General features: G+C 33.7%; 3 protein-coding genes across 3 annotated transcripts; 2 read left to right on the forward strand and 1 right to left on the reverse strand.

Annotated features, from left to right (window-relative positions):
• Positions 1-945: 945 nt before the first annotated feature.
• LOC143560860 (uncharacterized) lies at positions 946-7,598 on the reverse strand. Its single transcript, XM_077049059.1, has 8 exons — positions 7,170-7,598; positions 6,468-6,615; positions 5,389-5,539; positions 4,527-4,649; positions 4,365-4,448; positions 3,060-3,252; positions 1,874-2,144; positions 946-1,341 (listed from the first exon to the last, which is right to left on the reverse strand). The coding sequence occupies exons 1-8, from the start codon at positions 7,392-7,394 to the stop codon at positions 1,121-1,123; spliced, it is 1,416 nt and encodes a 471-aa protein (XP_076905174.1). The 5' UTR covers positions 7,395-7,598; the 3' UTR covers positions 946-1,120.
• Positions 7,599-13,961: 6,363 nt separating this feature from the next.
• On the forward strand, positions 13,962-14,579 carry LOC143560859 (calcium-binding protein CML42-like). The gene has a single exon (XM_077049058.1). It carries the CDS (start codon positions 13,962-13,964, stop codon positions 14,547-14,549), a length of 588 nt encoding a protein of 195 aa, XP_076905173.1. The 3' UTR covers positions 14,550-14,579.
• A 5,228-nt stretch (positions 14,580-19,807) lies between these two features.
• On the forward strand, positions 19,808-20,278 carry LOC143560861 (uncharacterized). The gene is made up of 2 exons (XM_077049060.1): positions 19,808-19,921; positions 20,003-20,278. The coding sequence occupies exons 1-2, from the start codon at positions 19,808-19,810 to the stop codon at positions 20,276-20,278; spliced, it is 390 nt and encodes a 129-aa protein (XP_076905175.1).
• Positions 20,279-22,114: the final 1,836 nt, after the last annotated feature.

Consider the following 22,114-nt stretch of genomic DNA (forward strand, 5'->3'; position numbering starts at 1 on the left):
TGACTTGTGGCTTTCAAAAGGAGTTTTAAAAAGGTCTTTGGGTTAACTTTTGTGGTGGGAAAAGTCAATAAGAAGTTTTTTAAAAAGTGTGTTGGCTTAGGTTATTCATGTTGAAAGACCAAAAAGGACAAAAACCAGGTTGATTAGCAATGAATGTAGACGGAAGGTTGGAAGTATTTGTAACTTGGTATTCTAAAAGCCAAAGCAAAGCAAAAAGTCAGACTCAAAAACAGCTTTTTAACTCGTACCAAAAAGCAAAAATGCAAAGCACTTCTCTAACCTAAATGACTTATTGGGTTTATTTGTCTTTTGAAAAACCAATAAACACTTTTTAAAAGCAATCCCAAGCATTCCTTTAAGAATATATGGGGAATGAAATGGATGAGAAATTGGATAAACAAGGAATACAATTGATCATTACCACCTCGGGTTGCCAAAGAAATTTCACCCCGAGCGGCACAGCAAACCCGACACCCTAAAATGTTTGAGAAAATAATAGAAGAAATTGGGACTAAACTGGCATACAGGCTTTTTAACCATCAGTACCAACCCAAAGCAACACTCCATGCCTCACAGTACCACAACTGATCCCGAACCACCCCATCCCGAAACCACAAAGAAAACTGAACAAAACAGCTTTTTTTTAATGTCTAACATCATCAGTTCACTACACCCAACGTTTTATTCTTAAATTTATTCATTCTTTCTTTTTCCCATACAGCCCAGTAATTCTGTGAGAAAAAATTAATCATACTATAACCAATAACTTTTAACCATATAAAATCATAACCGAACTATTTAAAGGCCAAATAGTTTCAATTTTCAACATCCCAGCCAATTTTTGGGTTTGGTTTTTTGGAACAATATCCAAATTCCAAACCATCCTGGCCCGTACACCCCTACCAACAGAGTAAAAGTAGGATTGAAACATATGTTCCGAAACTTAACCAAACTATTCATATTTAATGCACATTAAAATCAAACAAAAAACCAGAAAAATATCATGAAATCTGCACTCCACAACCTAAAACCAATCTTATATTCATACTTAGTACCGCACACAATACACACACTTGAGAAGCTATTTAATTAGAGCAGTTAAATTAATCTCTTGCAATCTTCAGTTAGACCAAACATGAACCAAACCGCAACTATTACCCGTATAAATCTCGTTACGTTCTTCATCAAAGTAAAGTGCGGTTATCTCTTCAAGCGCGTCTGCAACCATTTGGTTCTTATTAGCTCCTTGCCTTTTACTATCATCACTGAGAACCACATTGGCAGTGTTTATTTTAGCCACACATTTTCCTGTCCATATGTTGCTAATATTAATAGAACCAGCTGCAACCACAAACAATATGTGTAAGAAGTCTAAAAGGTGCCAATTTTGACTCGTTTATTGATCAAAGAGTTTACTTTGATTATGATATGCCTCTAATGGGTCATATAGGGGTGTGCATGAAACAGAAAAAAAAAACGAGCCTTAACTGAAATAACCGAACCCAAACAAAAAAAACAAATTTTCGGTTCGGTTTTGGTTTTGCACATATCTAAAACCGAAAAAACCAAACCGTTGCAAATTTATGGAGTTTCACGTCTAATTTTTTACTTTTGAGTGTGAAATAATATCTAAGAATTTAATAAAAAAATGTAGCACAAATATTCTAGCTCAAGTGTAAACTGATCAATTAATTATTATTTTGAACCAATTTTTTTTGACCAAAAATTTTAAGCTTAATGGTAAGACCCATAAAACCAGTAAAGTACGAATACATACTTGGGTGGCATGTAAAGTAGTTTTCAATCTATGGGTGGGCTTCACCTACATTATCCCTAAAAGCAAATATTATTACAGTAGTGCATAAAAACATACCTTTGCCACTAGTTCGTTGATCATTTGAATCACTTTTGCAGAAAGAAATTATAAGTCCTTGATCACTTGTGATATAGATATTATTTGTATTACAGTCGGAATGCCATAACTCATGATCCTCAAATGATGTCACAAGCTCTCCTCGAAAATTCCAAACAGAAACAGTTTGGTTTCTGAAAGTTAGAAATAACTGATTTTCGTATAGAAAAATAAACGCAGATGGAGTCATGAACTCGGTTTTACTGACTTCTTTCACCTCAGCATTTCGTACCTACAGCAGAGAAAGTAGTTAATGGAGTATTTACATACACTTAGAGAATCAGGCAGAATCAAGTATTGTTTTTATACGTAATTAATATTATTGAATAAAATATATTAAATTAAAAGTATATAAATAACAGGCTCGCGAACTAGCTTGAACTTAATAAGTGAAGCTTGGGCTCAGCTTACTTTTAGGCTCAACCTCATTTAAGCTCGGCTTGATTTGAGCTTCTGGCGAACCAATATCGAGTAGCGCACATGAGCGGAATTCCGTCTATATTCTTCTAAAGGTTAAAATATCATATATATAGTTTTCCAAGCTCCATTACATCATGTTTATCTTTTTCAAAACACCAAAAATATCATACTCGTCTAAAACAAAATCAGTTATATATAACAGCATGTTTCACTGAATAAACGAATTGATATAAGAAAATACTTTTAGTTTATTTACCATGAAATGTGTAAACATGATACTCTTTAGTGCTTGGGAAGAGTAAATACGATATGATGAAAAATACAAAGATGTGTGAACTTCTAAGCTTGTAAAAGGGTATACAGCATTATAACTATATATGAAATTAATTATATATATAAAAAGCTCTAAAGGTGGCAACATGAGCGGGTTGAATAACGGGCTAAAACACATTCGACTTGAAATACTGGTTAAAATAAGGTACGTGGGGTTGACCTGCAAACAATTTTATGTTCTTTAAAGCGTTAACATAATTACAGAAGTATCACATAAACATCTAAATCCTCAAATATATACAATTAAGGATGTTCTATCCAGTCAACCCATTGACCCATTTGAGATTAAAAAAAATCAACCAACCCGTTCATAACTAAACGGGTAAAAATTGCCACCTCTAGTTAAAGCTCTAAAACGAATTATAATAGTAAAGAAATGAAATATGGAACATACATCAAGTATCTGAAGGTTCTCGTTTTCTTGTTTCACAAGAAGCTTTTCATTGAATTGCTCTATAAAATCCACCTTCTTATTGCGATGAAGCAAATGACTAAAATCCTTTAAAACTGTGCCATCTTCTATTGATAATATTTTTAAAGGAACATGGCTCAAAGCCCTAGAGAAAATCAATAACATGATCCCGGGACTGTTACAAAAGGAAAAAAAACATTAGCGATAAGATAATATATTAAAAATCATAAGACAATTCGATGGAACAAAATTAGATGAAATCAGGATATGATTCTGCAATAACAAATAAAAAATATACGTTTCTCCTTCAATTTAAAGTCATTGTTCAACCACCTTTTGTTAATCTATAACTGTAAACTACTTGTTAGTTGTTAATAAGACTTTAGTAAAAATTTTTTTACCATTTTACCCAAGTTAATTCTGTTTGTCATTTGGCATGTACGTCTTTTTTTTTTCATTTTACACCTTTCAGCTACAACAAATTTTCACAAAACACTTTTGGGCCTGTAAATGAACCAAGCGTTTTAGTGAACTGTTTGGTGTAAAGTTTGTTTATTTTTGTTTATTTAATAAACAAACGAACACGATCAACATTTAGTTAAACAAACGAACATGAACACATGTCTCGTTGGTTCATGTATGTTTGTGAACTTTCGTTTACGTGAGTTTATTCAGTAAACAAACAGACATGAACAGTTTATTTAAGATCGCATATGTTTGTTCGTTAATGTTCATTTATGTTTGTTAATATCCGTTCACTTATGTTTGTTCGCTAATGTTAGTTCACTTATGTTCTTTCGTTTATATATTCATTAAATTGATTTATGTCCATTACATCTTAGTCTAGTTTTATGAAACTAAATTATCACTATTTACAATTTTGTCTAGTTTTATTAATCACAGGCTTAACAAATTGATGTTCATGTTTGCTTTTAATGGTAATCGCTCAAATACGTCATTTATGTCCGTGACCCATTCAATTATACTGTTAAAGAACGAACATTAACGAACACATTCATTTTCTTAACAAATAACACGTCGGTTAATCATTTGTGATCAATATTTTATTCCATTAAAGTTAAGTAACGTGAACATCCACCATTCATGTTCATTCTCGTTTACAGCCTAAAAACTTTCCATAGGTCTGAGTCTCTGAGAGCTACACCTCACAGCGAGAGCTAATTTTACCACAATACCCTTCAATATGTTGACCTCCAGAAAGTCAAACAAGAATGCATCAAGGATGAAAGATTATAAAACAGAACGTAAAAGTATATAACAAATTACCTGATCTTGATTTCATCTACATCTTTGTCTGTTATAGAGTATAACAATGTATAATTCTTCAAGTCAAAGACCTTGTATGCTTTAGTCAAACAAACAAAAAGTCAACAAAAATCGTTATTCGGTCAATGAAATAATAATATTATAAAAAAATGAAAATACCTGTCTTGTGCGGAGTATGTAAGCACCTTCCCATTAACATCATCGAACTCCACAAAACCGGGCCACTTTAAAGACTCTGATTCAAATAGAGGAAAACCAGCATCTGGTTGACCTCTTTGTATGTATCTAATATTACAAAAGAAAGTAAATATCAATACAAAATTACAAGTATTTTGGAAACGAACCGAATGGAGACGAACACGCATGGACTATCTGTGTAATAACCTTTAGTACCCAAATTTGTTACGTTACTTTAGTTTTGACAAACCCCATGGACTATCTGTGTAATTAACTCTTAGGCGACTTTCAAGCTTCAACTAGCTAATTTATTTATTTGGCCCGTTTGAGACGACACAAAACATATCCCAAATCAACCCAACCAAGTAAATGGGTCAAAATGGTCAATAGTTTTTTCCCGTTTCTTATAACTATTTATAAAATTACTTAATGCCCTAATTATGATTACAAAAAGCAATATCATCTCAACAATGATCTAAATCTTTGAACAAAATGATTTAGAAGGTCGTATACATTAAAGATTTAGTTATTTTCTTATTTAACAGGTTTGAGATAAAACAAAACCAAAATCGACCCATTCACAAAAGTAAAAGAGTAAAAATTGCCAACACTATATACCCATCTCTTAAAACATATTAAAAATTTAATGTGTTAATTATTATTAAAAAAAATATTATCATGGTAGTTGCCTTAATCTTTAGATAAAGTAGCGTTTGGTCAACTTTTGACCCTTTGGGTCGTTTCCCTTTTAGTGAATATTTTAACCCAATTGAAGTAAATAGGTCAAAATTGTCACTTGTAAACTACGGATGCAGAATATATAAAAGCAAATAATAGATAGACTCACTCTATTCTAGCTGATCTGCATTTGAGTGAACTGAAATTGTCTGAAGCATATACAGAAACTGTAATTAACGAGTCGTTATTTTTATTGTAAAACAAGCTACGGATGACTTCATCTGGAAATATATTCAACATACATATCCTTTTGTTTGTATCTGCATTAAGAGTGCCAGCCAAAAGAAACCTTTATATAAGACTGTTCTGGCTTTAAATATAGCGAAAGAATAACACCTAGTACATCCTTCAAATAGTTTAAAATTTCAAGTATATCCATCTAAACTTCATAATATCATATTCAACTTTTCATAAAACATACCATAATGTTTTATCATTCCATAGTAAGCTAACTAATATCAGTTACTTGTAACAAATTAACAATCTATTTCACTGAACAAATGAAAAGAAATACAGCAGTATCACTTTTAACCATCTCACCTCATAATGTTCTCTTTGTTTACTGGGTGGCACATATACAGCAACTGACTAGGCCTCTAAACAAACCAAACAAACACGAACGGGGCATGCTCATTCGTTTAACTTTAACCCAACAAACGATCGAGCACGAACAACTAATGAACGTAACCTTCTTGTTTGTGTTCATTAAGAAAATGAACATGTTCGTGTTAGCTTATGTGTGTTTTCTAACATTATAAACAAAAGGTTCATCAACGTAAACGAACAGACATAACTGAACATAGATGAACGAATATAAACGACATAATTGAGCGAACAATAATCACAGTAAAATAAAATGCTAATTTGTTGAGCCAAAATAAATAATAAAACACGACTAAATTGTAATGAGTGATAATATATTATCATAAAATTAGACAAATAGTAATGGGCTTAAAAGATTTAAATGAATATATACAATGACGAACTCAAACGCGTGTAAACGAGCAAACATGATGAACATAAATGTGATATTTTTAGCATTTTGAAGAGATAAAAATATGATACTATGATATTTAGAAGGATTCACATGTGTGTATATGTATATGAAATTTTGAACTTTTAGGACATGTATGGAGATTTTTACATGATAATAAAAAATTGCAGATAATAATATGTTAGCGTCATTACCTCTACTAAAAGCTGCACAAACACCAGAACTTGCAAGAGCAAATACTATACCATGTGCTGCCACTATTTCAATGACTTTTGCCCTTTTAGTCAAGAATGGCAATACAAATGATGATTGTCCTTTGGGATCATGAGTATCATATTGCTCCTGTTTGAATTCAGAGTACAGTTATTCAGAAAAACATGGACATCTTATTTCTAATTTGTAAGTAGCAAAATAAAATAAAAAAACATATGGATTCTGATCATGCAAAACAAATCAGTAACACAAATTGTTCCTCCAATTTAAATTTAAACATTTAATATATTGAAATTGCATGTTGTTACTAATTTATAGAAATCAGTAACATAAATTATTCCTAACAGATTACTAATCTTAAAAGAATCAATGCTAGTTAAATTCTCGGTTAATATTTCGTTAAAAGGATTCTCCTAACAAGGAATGCTATAAGAGCAGAGAATTAGGGCTTTTTCAAAAGTATAGATTATACTATAGAACAGAACTTGCAGATATATATTAATTCATATAGCGTTCAAAATTTACTATAATTCGATATCGTATTGATAATTACGCAGCATAATTAACTAATTCTACATTAGCAATATAATTACCTCCAATTTACAACTAACAACAAAACCTAAAACTATACCAATGAAAGTAACCCTAACATGTACAGCAGTAGTGAATTGGGAGTAAATTACGGTCAAACGGATGTTGCGAAAGCGGTGAGCAGAATTAGTGAAGGAAACAGAACGGTGTGGTTTGGAGGAAATCTCACGCCTGTGTATTTTTTTGACGCTGTTGTTGACCGACAGGCAGTGGGCAGAGTGACGCTGCTGCTTCTTGTTGGCAACCACTCTCCTCCGGCGGGTAACGCTGCTGCTGCTGCTCGCCATCGTAACTCTGCTGCTAGTAGAGCCGTCCATTGCCGGACATTCAGTAGGGTTCCGGCAAGTGGCAATTGATTATATTATGAATGATTGAATTTGAGTGAGGATTTGAATCGGAGTGAGTAATAAGGGTTTTGATTTGATTTGAATCGAAAGATAGAAAGAGTGAATAATTGAGGAATGCGTTACGCGTATACTCACCACATCATAAACATAAACAGATACTCGTGACTGACTACAAACTATAAACTATATATTTTCGGTAAGCGAACCCGACGTCCGTGTTCGACACGAAGTTCGTTTATGCTCGCCCGTTTAATAAAAGAACCGGACATGGACAAAAAAAATTTGTTTGGTAAGCTTAACGGATGAATACGGACAAGGGCCAAGTCCGTTCGTGAATGTCCGCTAACGTTCGTCCGATTACGCCCACTAATGTCTGTCCGGAATCGTTAGTGTTTAGATCTATCCAGTATTGTAATTTAATTGTAGAATTTCTAGTGTTATTAATCACATGGCTGATGTCTCTTATATTATAGCGATCTACTTTATATTAATATATAGAGTGTTAAGTATATTTGGATGTTGTATTGTGTAATTCCAAATTTGTAGGTGAATTGGTTTAGATTTATGTTTGGTATTAATATGTAAACGTGTACATTTGTAGTGTCCGCTTGTTCATTATTGTTCGTTAACGTCTGTTTACAATATTAACGAACGGACATGGACGGACACTGACATGAATTTTCGTTCGGTAGAATGTTCGTGAACCGTTCGTTTGTCCGTCAAAAGCTTAATGAACGGACACGGAAATGCTCTCGTTTGGTCCGTGTACACCCCTAGTTTTCGAAAAAGTTAACGAATAAATGAAATTAACGTGCTAAACGTGAGAATCAAGCAGAGTTGTTTAGCGCGTTACTTTCATTTGTATTTTATCCAACCCATATGTTTTTACCTTTATTTATACTTTCTAATTTCTATGATGATATCATTAGTTGCTTTAAAGGGGTATTTTGTGAACGGAACTAGGTTGGTATTGATTCGGTTTGTTATGATATCGTTGTTTGCTATAGTAAACAACATAGGTGAGTTTGGTACTGGTACCGGTGCTGAAATTACCGATATCGAAAACCACCAAAAATGCAAACTGGTACCGGTACAGAAAATGCTCAATGGTAAAATATAAGTACTTTTGCTATACTGGTCCCGAAACCTTAAAAGGTGGGTATGGAAGATTATCAACAAGTGCGACAAGATGAAAAATCTTGTCATGAAATGGATCAAGGATTAGACACAATAGTTGTTTATAGGTTGTTTTGATTGTTGTCATGTTTTCTTTCAGATGTATTATATATAATGTAATATAAAATAAAGAAAGAGTGCTTTCTTTGCTTTAAAACTTTGTTTTACTTTATTCTAGTATGTCTAGAGAAAACTAAGCAAACAGCAATCCCTCGATCAAAACAAATAACAATGTGAGCACTACCGAAGAAAATATTAAAAGCAATACATTAGTGGAATCTGTGATCTTATTAAAAGAAGCCGTCTCCCCGATCATTGATGTATTACAAAATAGCCCAAGTCAAAGAAGCTCCCCACAAGCCACAAAGAGACTCAGTCGTGGTCGAAGCGAGTCTGTTCACATAAAGAAAGACTCATAAAAGAATAAGGAAGAAGGTTACCACAACTACTCAACCGCTGAAAAAACAAGCTTTGTAGCAAGACAAAGAAAAAGATTCACCAAGGATGTGACTTTAAATGGGCATATAATAAAGTTGATTTTTTTAAAAAATAACGTAAAAATGGTTAATTTTAATTTGTTATTAATGAATATGGGCATATATATTACTTTAACTATTTGGTAAGACCATATGATATTTTAGTTATTTTGTAAGAATATATATGATATTTTAAATTTTTGCTTGAATATATACTATATTTGTATTGTTTGTAAGGGTATGTATGAAATTATCCTATAACATTTTAATAATGCATTTGAAAATAAAAACGTGTAATGAAAATCATTTATGTTTGAAAAATGCATTTTTTATAGTACATATTATGGGTTTTGTAGTTATATTATGGTGTAAAGTTAAAATACAAAGGATAACAAAAATGAGAAGTGTGAGAAGGAATCAAGTCCATTGATCTTATATTTGAATAACTGAGATTAATTTAATAAATAAAAATTGATGGAAATTGCATGAAGGTAATAACCCACATTTGTTGACTTCCTCTCTCCACATGCAAGGTGTAAGGCCCCGTTACCGGTAGCCCTACTTTTGTGTTGGATTTACTCATAAACGCAGTTCTAAATTTCATAGTTAATTAAAACATTCGCGGAATATAAAAGCTTTCATAAAACATTTCATAACAAAACACGTCTTGTCTTAAAACATCATTTTGTCTTTCAAAGTAAACGAAACATTACACTTAAACGTCTTGAGTCTTCCGATGCCAGCCTCTTATTCAGTGCCACGTGTCTTCTCAAGCGAGCTGCCTCATCCTACTCACCTGCGTGCATACTAAAAGTCAGCTACGCTGAGTGAGTTCTAGTTAATCATACACTATACAATACACATAAACTTATATTCTTTCATTCATACTTTCATACTTTCATACTTTCTTTTGTATTAACTTACTTTCATATCTTACGTTATAAAGAGCATTACGCCCTACATTCCTCGAGTATTATTAGGGCTCGGTACCCTCTTTCCTCGAATATTAGTAGGGTTCGGTTCCCTAGTTCTCGAATATTAGTAGGGTTCGATTCCCTCTTCGTTACCATACAACCATACATCATACCTCGAGTATTATTAGGGCTCGGTACCCTTTTCGTAACCATACAACCATACAACCATCATTTCCTTCTTTTATTAACTTTATCACGTTCGTACACATAAGCATACATATCATACTTACCTTATACATAGCGTTACAACCTGACAGTACGTGCAATATCCGAAGATCGTTCACGTACCATCAAGCAATCATTCATACATTTCACATTATTCACATAAGGCATACACTTATCTCTTAGGATAAGTGTATTAACAAACATATTGAGTATGCACACAGCCCCGAAAACATAACACATAGATGGGGCTAGAAACTCACTTGAATCCTGTTACGCTCTCCGTTAATCGTTATTCCCTTCTTGAGCTGTGCACGGCTAACTGTATAATATTTACATGTATCAATTAACTACTACTACTCATATCATCTTTCTAGTCTTAACTACTACCCACAACGAACGGGGGTCCGGGGGCAGCGCCCCTAGCAGCGGGGTCTAGGGGCGGCAACCCCTAGCAGGGTCCAAGGGGCAGAGCCCCTGGCTGGGGTCGAGCTGTCTTAACACATTTTTTCATTAGGTTTTAATTTATTTTCTAATTTGCTAACTCCAGCGAACTTATCATTAAGCGAACTTAACAATAAGCGAACTTAACATTAAGCGAACTTACTTTAGGCGAACTTAGTGTTAAGCGAACTTACTGTAAGCGAACTTAGTGTTAAGCGAACTTAACATTAAGCGAAGTTAAGCATTGAGCGAACTTATCATCAGGCGAAGTTAAGCTTTGCAGGCGAAGTTATGCTTTGCAGGCGAAGTTATTCAGTTCAGCTACAGGTTTGGTTTTTATCAAGCATTTTGGCGATTTTAATGGTTCGACATCACCCACTAACGTTCCCTAACCGTTTTCGTTCGTATATATATCCCGTATATACCATAAAGCTTGGACCTTTAAGCTTAAGGACGTTCAATACAAGATCTACGGTTTATCTTAAACGAACCGTACATGTTTATGGGTTTATTAGGTTCGTCATAGCATCAAGTTCGCTACTTTATGCTTCGTTTAGATCCGATCTATTATCGTTTCAAGTTTCAAGGCTAAACGTTCAATAAAACGTAAACTTTAAAGGTCAAGAACATACCTTTTGTGCTCGTTCGATCTTGGTTAGCTTGTTTGGGAACTCTAGATCTCGTGTAATAAAGATTTAATACCAACTAACGTTTACTCTCTCTCGGATCTTGCTCGTTTCTCCCTCTCGGCCGCCGGCCGTATATGGTGTGTGTGTGTTTGGAGTTTGTAGAGATTAAGATGGAAATGAATGAGGGTTTAGGGTTTTAGGTTGGTTTAGGAGGATATTTATATTCCCCAAGGCCCATGGACCTAAGGCCCATTACCCTTAACCCATCTTAATTAAATCCAAGTCCATGATCTTTTCCATATTAGACGTTGGTTAATATTATTAAACGCACGACAATTTAACGCAACTTTCTTTATTTATTATTAGAATATTTAGGATGTTACACAAGGCACATGCCAATTCCCCAATCTTTTTAAAATGTCCATAACTTTTTTCATATGACATTATTTTTTAAAAAAATTCACCATAATAATAAGCGTCTTTTATCTTTAATACGAGTATCATATTGTTATATAAAAATAAAAAAAAATTAATGGGTTTTTTAATTGTGTTTTTTTGTTGTTCATTGTGTCATTGTGTAATATGCTGTTTTCATTGTGTCTTACGTTTCAAGTCATTGTGTTATATATATTCACTGTTGTGTCTTACGTTTTAGGCCATTGTGTTATATGTATTCACCGTTGTGTCTTATGTTTTAGGTCATTGTGTTATACATATTCACCATTGTGTTTTACGTTTCAAGTTATTGTGTAACATGTATTAATCATTGTGTTTTATGTATTAGATAATTTGTTGTTATTTTATCATTATTTTTACATATTATTATTACACAATGGTGTTATTAGTATTTAAAAAAACATAATGATGAGTTGAAAGACACAATGACGAAAAAACACAATGACGAAAAAAGACACAATGATAAGCGACAAGACACAATGGTGTGCGAAAAAAGACACAATGGTGTGCGAAAAGTGCAAAAAGACACAATGGCGAAAAAAGACACAATGGTGTGTGAAAAGACACAATGGTGTGCGAAAAGACACAACGACGAAAAAAGACACAATGATAAGCAAAAAGACACAATGGTGTGCGAAAAGACACAATGACGAAAAAAGACACAATTATAAGCGAAAAGAAACAATGGTGTGCGAAAAGACACAGTGACGTGATTTTTGTTTTAAATTTTATATAACAAAAATCATACTCATATTAAATATAAAAAAACGCTTGTTATTATGATGAATTTTTTTTTAAAAAAATATATCATACGTAAAAGTTATAAACGTTCTAAAAATGATGGGGTATTAACATGTGTCTTGCATGTGAGGAGAGAAAATGTGTACAATTACATTTATACCTTTTTTCCTTTGGTCCTCACTTGACACATGTCAATTATTTATGACTTCTCACACTTCTCATTTTTTATTACCCTTCGTAGAATAACTTGACCTTAGATTATGTGGACCCAAAATGAGAATAACCAATTGGAAATCAAAATTATAAAAAAAAGGATAAATTTGAATAAATATCATATTTTGTGTATTGTCTGATAATAATCTCACCTTTAAAAATCATAACTAATAGTCCAACCTTTCAACATTTTGTCTCAGTGGACCTCCGTTAAAAACATTTAACGTCGTTAAGTTTTTTCCTGAATTTCAAACTAATGTTTTAGATCTAATTAATTGGAAGCAGGATACGATTCGTAAAACTAATCTCGAAACGGTGATTCAAAGTTTCCACTGAATTTCAGTGTCAAAATACGTTTAAAACAACTTTTTCATTCCTCTCTCTAACATTCACCCCGGAACTCGAGACCATTCCCATTTCCACGCAATCTGATTATTAAGCCACCATACCCAATCTCTAATCACGCAAGTCTTATTTTTTTCCAACTTAAACAGTTTAGGAAAATCACACTAGAAGCAAGAATCTCCAACCCAAAGGCCCGACCAATACTTGATATCTTTACCATTTCCACTCTAATTTTTTCATCCCAACCCCACCTAAGTTGTATTCTTCCACGATGTTGTAATTATTTTATTAACCGGAACCGTTTTCCCTCGCCGTTTTTTCGAACGTGAACGACTTCAATAACCCTTTTGCACAACCCCTCCTTTTCCGTTCTAAACCTCCAAACCCATTTCGCTAAAAGAGCATCATTAATATCCTTGGGCCCAGACAAGCCAAACGCCCCTCTCTCTTTGAGTAACGCCACCCTCTCCCACGCCACCCAATGAACCTTATTGACATCGTTGGAACCACTCCAAAGTAATTTTCTCATTATCCCTTCACGTTTGTCAGAAAACTTTTAAAAACCGACTTGATTAAAGTGACCCTAAATAAACATCTTACAAGTTCATGGTTTTATTTAAAAAAAAATCAAGAATGTTGTTAAGAATTAATATTAACATTTTTTTATTTAAAAAATTTCATCTAAAATTATAGGATTATAACATGCAAAGGAAGGAAGTTATTGTAAATCATGCATGATCCACAATTTCCACCATTGATTTCCATTTCAAACCAAACCACATAAATTCAAACCAAATTAAATTCAATCCAATCCTCTTATTAGTTATTACCACCCCCAATACTCCAATTCTAATTCCAATTCCATATTTTATTCCATTCGCGGAGCATATATATATATATATATATATATATATATATATAATGGAAACCCCTACATCCGCGAAAGGCAACCAGCTGAAACCCTCCTCTTTCCGCCTCCGCTCACCCTCCCTTAACTCGGTCCGCCTCAGCCGCATCTTCGACCTCTTCGACACCAACCATGACGACCTCATCACCGTCGACGAGCTCAGCCGCGCCTTGATCCTCCTGGGCCTCGACACCAACATCAGCGAGCTCGACTCCATCATCCGAACCTTCATCCAGCCCGGCAACACCGGCCTCACGTTCGACGACTTCCAGGCATTGCATAAGGAGATTGACGACCTCTTCTTCCAGTTGGATGATAATGAGGACTTAAGTAATAATAATCACGATGATGATAATGAGGATGAAGGTGGCGGTGAGGAGGCGGCCGATATGACGGAGGCGTTTAAGGTGTTTGATGAGGATGGAGAAGGGTTTATTTCGGCCCAGGAGTTGCAGGCCGTGTTGGTGAAGTTGGGGTTTGCGGAAGGGAATGAGATTGGGAGAGTGGAGATGATGATTTCGTCCATTGATCGGAATCATGATGGTCGTGTCGATTTTACCGAGTTTAAGGATATGATGCGGAATGTCGTGGTTCTCAGGTGAACAGGTAGGTGTGTGATCATGGGCTTCTCCAGCGGCCGAATGTCTCGGCCGCTGGAGTTTGATATTGTATACTTATGTAATATATTGATGACTAGGTATATCGAAATGATATGAATTTGATATGAATTTAACAATGTTCTAGATGATTATAATTAACAGACATAATGTAACATCATTCATTCACGTATATATCATTCAGTTTCGGTTTTATATTATTTTCCTTGTATGTATATGTGATGTATGTAATAGACTAATAGTCGAATATTGAATGAAATGTCTTGCTCACATTTATTCTCTCTCGTTTACAGCATGTAATCTGCACCCTAGCTCTCTATAGGTTTTTATTGATGAAGATCTTATGGCTCTATTGATTTTATTCTTGAAGCTATTGGCGCATTGCGTTTTTAATCCTATGTTTATCACGCCGACAACCAGTTAACGCGAACTAAGCTTCTCATCCTTATGTTAAATATGAAATTGTGCTTTGATGGGAAACGGAAGAAAAGGTTATGGTAATTTAACTGCGCTTCAGAATGCCAAACTTCCATCGAAAATCCATAAACCGCTAAAGATCAATCTTGTTTGAACGCATTAAGAACTTTATTGGCCTCAAAATCAAAATTCACTCAACGTAAGAATATTTCCAAGTTACATATAACAGTCATTTTAGAGAAACAAAAGGATTTACCATCTAGAATATTGCATAAAATAAATCACAACATGAAACATGCATGCATGATAAGTTACTAGTCAATATATTTTGTAACATGTGACTTGATAGAATAACCAATAGCCATCCAATAAGTAATCTAAAAGTCAATAGTCATCCGATAAGCAATCTAAAAGTCTCACAACGAAAACACTTATCACATGTGCAGTGAGTTTTGTTGGCAAATCATTTTTTAGGCCTCCTGAAGCAAAACTTCTAAAACGAGTCCCACTTGTATGATCCTATAATTTATATGTGAACCAATTTAAATAGTTTGTGGCTTTAAGTGATGCATATCTAACCATCACATGTGGATTCTTTAGCTGCTTGAAATGTAGCATTTGTCTTGCTATTAGACTAAATTATACATGAGAATTCCACGTAATAGAATATGTCACCTCTATATGAGGGCATACTGCTGGCGGCTACACTAATTAAATAAAACCAACAGGCTGATCACGAGGAATCCTCAATATAACCAGGCTACAAAGCTAACCAAGTCGGTCTCACATGAAAATTTTAGGTTGTGCGGTTTATGTACCATTACCGCCGCCACTACGCACCAAAGGGACCACATAAAAGACTTGGTGTTTACATTAGTTTTAACTCATCGTCATTTTTTAAATATCTATAAACATTGGCATGAGACTTAATTACAGATTAATATGTTGATTGTCGAATTTAATATGATACACCAGCCTTAAGGGGAGATCAGTACAAGGAAAGATGTGTAAGACAAATAAAGGGACAATAAATAGCATAGAATGTATCAAGTTTGATCCCCGAGTGATCAATGTAAATCATAAGTCCAAAAGAACAAACACATTTGCAACAAATAACAAATGATTTACCAAACGCTTTCACAAACACAAATATATTGACAAATAGTATCAAAGTCAACTGTTTGAATTGAAGTAATTTAAGATAGATTACCAAACATAGAAAACGTGGAAGACAAATTGGCAGGGCTGTCCCAACTTTATATCAAATCCAAGCTAGGGCTTTGGGCCCCCAAAAATTTAAAGGCCCCATTTTAAATAGAGTTATATATATATAACATATATAATTGTTTATTTGGCCATAATAAGGTAAATACGATTCTACCATGGTGGTAGTTTGCACCCTTTATGTTTTGTGATGATAACCAGCCACCAGGGTTCGAGCCCCTCACTTCTCAACATAATTAATATTTTTTATAGCCCCTTGACCTCTGAACATAATTAATAGTTTTTAAAGCCCCAAGAAATAGAACAATTAAAGCTCAAATGAAAAATCATCTCTCTAGTATGTTACATACCTCTTTCTATTTCTTTTAGTCTGTTCCTTTTTTTTAAGTAATCTTAAATAATATTATGTATTAATTCAATGACTAAATATATATTGTTAAAATTAATAAATAATAATTTAAGCATATGTAGTAGTTTCTAATTAGCGATCCAAACTTGTTTCGAGTTTATAAGGTTAATATTCAACATTATTATATCAAGCTTATTTTTTCTCAAAATTAAAATGATATATATGTGTATCATAATTGTAAACGTCAATGTTGAAAAAGACCAATTTGTGTGTTGTTGTCCACATGATGTTTTTCGGTATTCTACAATTAAGTTGTGTCATGATGTGTTTGAACAAATTTAAATTATTGTTAGTTTTTTTAAAGAAAAAAATAATCATGTACTAGGTTATATTATAAAATAGAATATTTAAAGAGAACTTAAACTATTTTAGTTAAATTTTAACGTATTCATTTCATTGAATGTGAAGCGGGATGACAATTTTTTGAAAAGTACAACTCTAAATTTCTTAGAAAAGGCCTCCATTTTTTACTCGCTTTAGGCCACCAAAATCGTTGGGCCAGCCCTGCAAATTGGTCCCAAACATAACCCTTAAAGCCTTGAACACCAAATTGCATGTTGAATGTTGAGGTGACCTTGCACTGCGAGAGCGTTATTTGCTTATTCGGATGGCCGATTCGCCTCTCGTTGCGTATATAGCTACGTATATGATTAAATTTGTTTAGAAAAAACAAAAAGCCTCGTGACATCAATAATGGTTCATGCAAAATTATCATGGCAATGCAATGTCATGCCAATTGCCACACATGATTTTTAATATTAGTAACATTATATAATATATTGTTCCCCCTAATGGTAACCAACTTTTAGAGAGATCAAGGCCCTTCAAAGTCTTCAAGTTTTAATCACAGCCGTCTAAAGTCTTAAAATTTCTTCTAGAAGCAGCAGTTGAGGGCAGTTCCACACTCTCTCCTTAAATCATTCAGTTGGTGAACGGTTTCTTACTCTCCCGTAAAACTGTTATTCCATCTCCACAATCAATCTGCATCGCTAAATCGTAGTTTTCAGGCGACAACGCGAACTCAGCAACAACAATCCTAGCTATATTTCTCATGATAGTTTCATCATAATAAAGCCATAATGTGCTACTTTGTTGGTAGAAGAGCTCTAATATGTCTTCTTATTTATGTCATGCAGAATTTTTGGATGCTGAGCATGAACAACTCACTTGCGTTGTGTAAGTGCATAATTATAATGGGAACATTATTAGACATATTAGAAGAATTTACTTTATAGGTCATGTTTATAGAATTTACTTTATGGGTATAAAGATTTTCAGTGATACTTGTCATCTTCTTCATATAACTCCTGAGCAAGTGAAAAATAATTGTTTAAATTCCTTTCTGTCCTTTATATTTATGGTGGCGATGATTTTAAAATTAATAAATTGAATTTGAACGTGCAGATATGAAGGTGCGGTTAATAGATTTGTAAGTGAGATTAATGCAGTAGCCATTTATCAATGATCAACCCACATTACACATCAAGTAACATAAGTTGTAAGTCATTTCTTTGTTGTTGAGATTACTTTATAATTTAGTCTACTAATTTTACTTTTAATGTCTTTGTTGCAGTTGACTAAATATTTACTTTTTCATTAAGTTCACTAAAAATATCAATTAAACCAATTTAGAGGTCAATTAGGTACCACTTTGGTTTTGCTTATGCCGACTCTGAAATGTTCTCTTTTTATTTTAAAGCGTTGTCACATACGAAGCTTATACAATGATAAAATAGCATTCGATCTATTCAATATATTTCTCAAAGTTAATTTGATTAAATGTGAAATAACTCGCATTAAACCCCCAATTTTAAAAGTTCTTTCGATATAAAAAAAAAGTAAAAAAAAAAGAAGAAGAAAAAAGTATGACATTGTTGTTTTATAGAGCTTGGTTGCTTTACATGTAAATCTACACAGCCATATAACATATTCATGGGCATGATGAAGGCAGACAACCTGTTTAGCAGACAAGAAAGAAGATGTGTGAATCCTCAATTATTCTAACACAGGTTTGTAAGTTTATTATTTTCTAGATGTTAATTCATCCATTTACTTACAAATATGTTTGTTATATAAAGGCTCAAAACGAGTTAAATTAAAGTATTAATGAAAAGAAAACAATTGAAAAATATCATCTTTACTGAATGATATATGATACACATAGACAATGAGTGCTAAAACATCAAAGGAGCAAGAAGGCATCTTTACTGGATGGATCTCGATGTGTGAATTGGATCTGTACAAATGGTGGTTGGTAAAAACAAGCTAGGGTGAACCATGGATGATGTGCAAACAAGAAGGCGTCTGAATCCCAGCCGCTTCCGTTCTGCGACATGTGGGTTGATTGTTATATATCATGTTTGTATATAATATGTCTGATCTGATGTTATTTCTGTTCACTTATTGTTTAAAATCAGTTCCTGTAAATGTGACTGCATAGAAATGTGTAATGTTTTTTTCTATGCAATTATTGTTTAAAATTTGTTTGTGTTCAACATAGTTTTTTTTTGTTTTTTTGTATTGTTACATTGGAAAGACTTTTGTTCATACATCATAATTGTATCATTATAACAATAAATGCCCATCCAACGGACGGGTATAAAACTAGTTTTTTTGGGTCTCCATATCAATTTCCTTCACCCTTACATAGTTTCTAACAAGTGCAAGTTATTTTTCATAAAAGTTAAATTAAAACCAAGAAAAATAACTTTTTAACCAAATAAACTCAAATAAAAAGTAATCTTCATTATTTTTTTTGAACAGCCAAGAGGGGACCATATCATCAAATTACTCACAAAACAAACAAGCATCTTAGCAAGCAGCTAAGGAAAACAAGAACAAACAGAAAAAAATTTACATCAGAAAATTAATCCCCTCCAAAGAATACCATTGATCCATGCTCAAGCATGGATCACTAATCTTCATTATTTAAAAATACTAAAAAAAGAGTGTGACGTGTAAAATGATCTTCGAACTTTTATTGTTTTTGATTGTTTTTTTTCTAAACAAATCCCCTAAAACTACTCATGCCCCTCCAATTTAATGTGTTGAAGCAAAGCAAGTTTTTTATCACAAACAATGGCCTAAGGTTTGGTGGCTGTCCTTATTGACATGCCAAAAGAAACCAAACATTTCATCCACCATCTTCCCTCCCATCATCTATAGCGGGACGGGGCGGTGGTGTGGCGAAACAATGTCATCATCCATTGACAATGGTGGTGGTAAGGCGGTACAATGGCAAAAGATTATGGTTGTAGCCGAACCAACCCGTGAATCAGCAGCTGCTCTCCATTATGTTTTATCGCGTGTAATTTATGATAATGACATATTTGTATCTTCTTCATGTTGAGCATCCTACATTTTGGAAGCATGGAATGTCATGTTTCAGAAACACTCATCTTCAACCGCCATCAAGACGTCCACCACGGAGACACATGGTTTTCATGGTGGTGTTTGCGGTTGCATTGGCGGGGATATTGACTTTCTTGACCAAATGAAGAGCGCGTGCAAGGTTGTGCACCCTCGGTTGAAGGTGAATGTGTCGAGGGTCGAAACCGACGCAAAAGATAAAGCTTATATGATTATGTCACAAACCAAAGCGCATGGAATTGACCTTCTTGTTGTAGGAAAACGTCAAAGTTTAGCTAATGCAATATTAGGGTAAGTTGTTTATTGTTCTTGCCAATTTCCCAAATTTGACTCTAGAAAGGACAAACTTATCAATCTAATTACCAACCATTACCATTGAATTAGAGCTGTAAACAAGCCGAGTCATTTATGAGTTGCTTGTGAAAAGTTAAAACTAAGCCGAGCTTAAACAAGTTCTAAATTTGACATCATATCGAGCTTGATTAAAATGGCGAGTCTAAACAAACCTATTATTTATGTAAGGCTAAATTAAATTACCATGCTTAAACTTGGCTCGCTTGGATCATTTTGCAGCCCTATATCAAACTTGTTCTAAATTTGAAAATCCTTTTGTTGTAAAGAAACCCGCATTACTTTCATAAAACATCCAGTTAAGTCCCTCCAACATTTTATGTGACTGATTAAGCCTTTGTAATTTGTTAAATAGGTTAAACACTTAAACATATACTTTATAAGTTCAACATGTTACATGTTAGCCCATTCACGATACGTTTGAAGTTAATGTCTTTGGCACGGATAAAATCATAAATATATGTCCTCTTGTTTGGGTCCATCAATTTCAACCAGCTAACCCATCAACCTGACACGAATATCACCACTATTGATAATAAGTTGAAACTTACTTTTGATGAAACTTTGGATGCAGGCAGAGGATAAATGGGACAATAGAGAGACAGCAGAGTATTTGGTAGAAAACAGCAAATGCCACTTGTGTTGCGGTTCAAAGAAAGGGCCCAACTGGAGGCTATCTTCTGCATACAAAAAAACCATAGAAATTTTTGGCTTTTAGCATAAAACAAAATTCCTTCAATTTGCTTAACTAAATATCCTCATTCCACTGTTTTTGTTTTGTTGCATTAGATGACATAACTATGCTAGATCGTGTGAAACGCTATGTTTGACGATTGAAGTCAATATGAATGGAAACCGTGTTTGATCACAGAAGTCAAATCTGAAAAAAAAAACCGACAAGAAAAGTACTTTGTTTAAAAACGTATAATATGAAAGATTGCGTTGATCAAGAATATTGAAGTACATGATTCATGGGCATTGGCGGACCTACACCTTTGGTGTAGGTGTCGGCCGACCCATGTGAAATTTTTATTTTAAAGGTATTATATATGTTAAAACTCTGATCGACCCCTGTAAAATTTTGACAACGACCCTTTTCCGATCCATGTGAATTTTTTTCCTGGTCCGTCACTGTACATGGGTTATTCCAAGTCATAGTCAAAGTCAACATTTTGTTCATTATATATATTACAATTGTAAAGGTCGATTGGGTTAATTGGTTGTACATCCTGCATGTGGATGGGTCATTTTTTACCCGTTTATTTATGAACAAGTCAATTTGGGTTATGTACTATCATTACGGGTCAAATAGATAATCAAGAAAATGAACAAGTCAGGTTAAAGTTGACGTAACTATATTTGTTGCAAACAGGTAACCTCTAAAATTGATTAATTGAGTAAATTAGATTTATGATTAACATTAGTATTTATATGATTAACACATGACAGCAGCTTTTCAGCTACCATAATTCCAAAGTTGCATCAATTTGTAAAGTAAAAACACGTTCAGATTTTCAACTTTACACATGTGAACTAATGTATCAGATAGGAAACAATTTCAAATCATAATTTTGGTTGAATCAGGCCTTTGTGCACAAATTATGTTAGGTGTTCTGGCCCAAGTTCGGTTTGGACACTTGTTTCTAAAGGAGTAACCGGGGACCGATAAGAACCAGTTAACATAAACAGTATGATATCGGTTTATAATCGGTTTCGAATCCCAAACTCTATATGTTGATTTGGGCTGGACTAGAAGATAAATTCAAATGGTAGATTAATT

Source organism: Bidens hawaiensis, unplaced genomic scaffold, assembly GCF_021521415.1.
Source record: "Bidens hawaiensis isolate Kalapana, Puna unplaced genomic scaffold, B.hawaiensis_p1.1 tig00020457_1, whole genome shotgun sequence".
In the NCBI taxonomy this organism is placed as follows: domain Eukaryota; kingdom Viridiplantae; phylum Streptophyta; class Magnoliopsida; order Asterales; family Asteraceae; genus Bidens; species Bidens hawaiensis.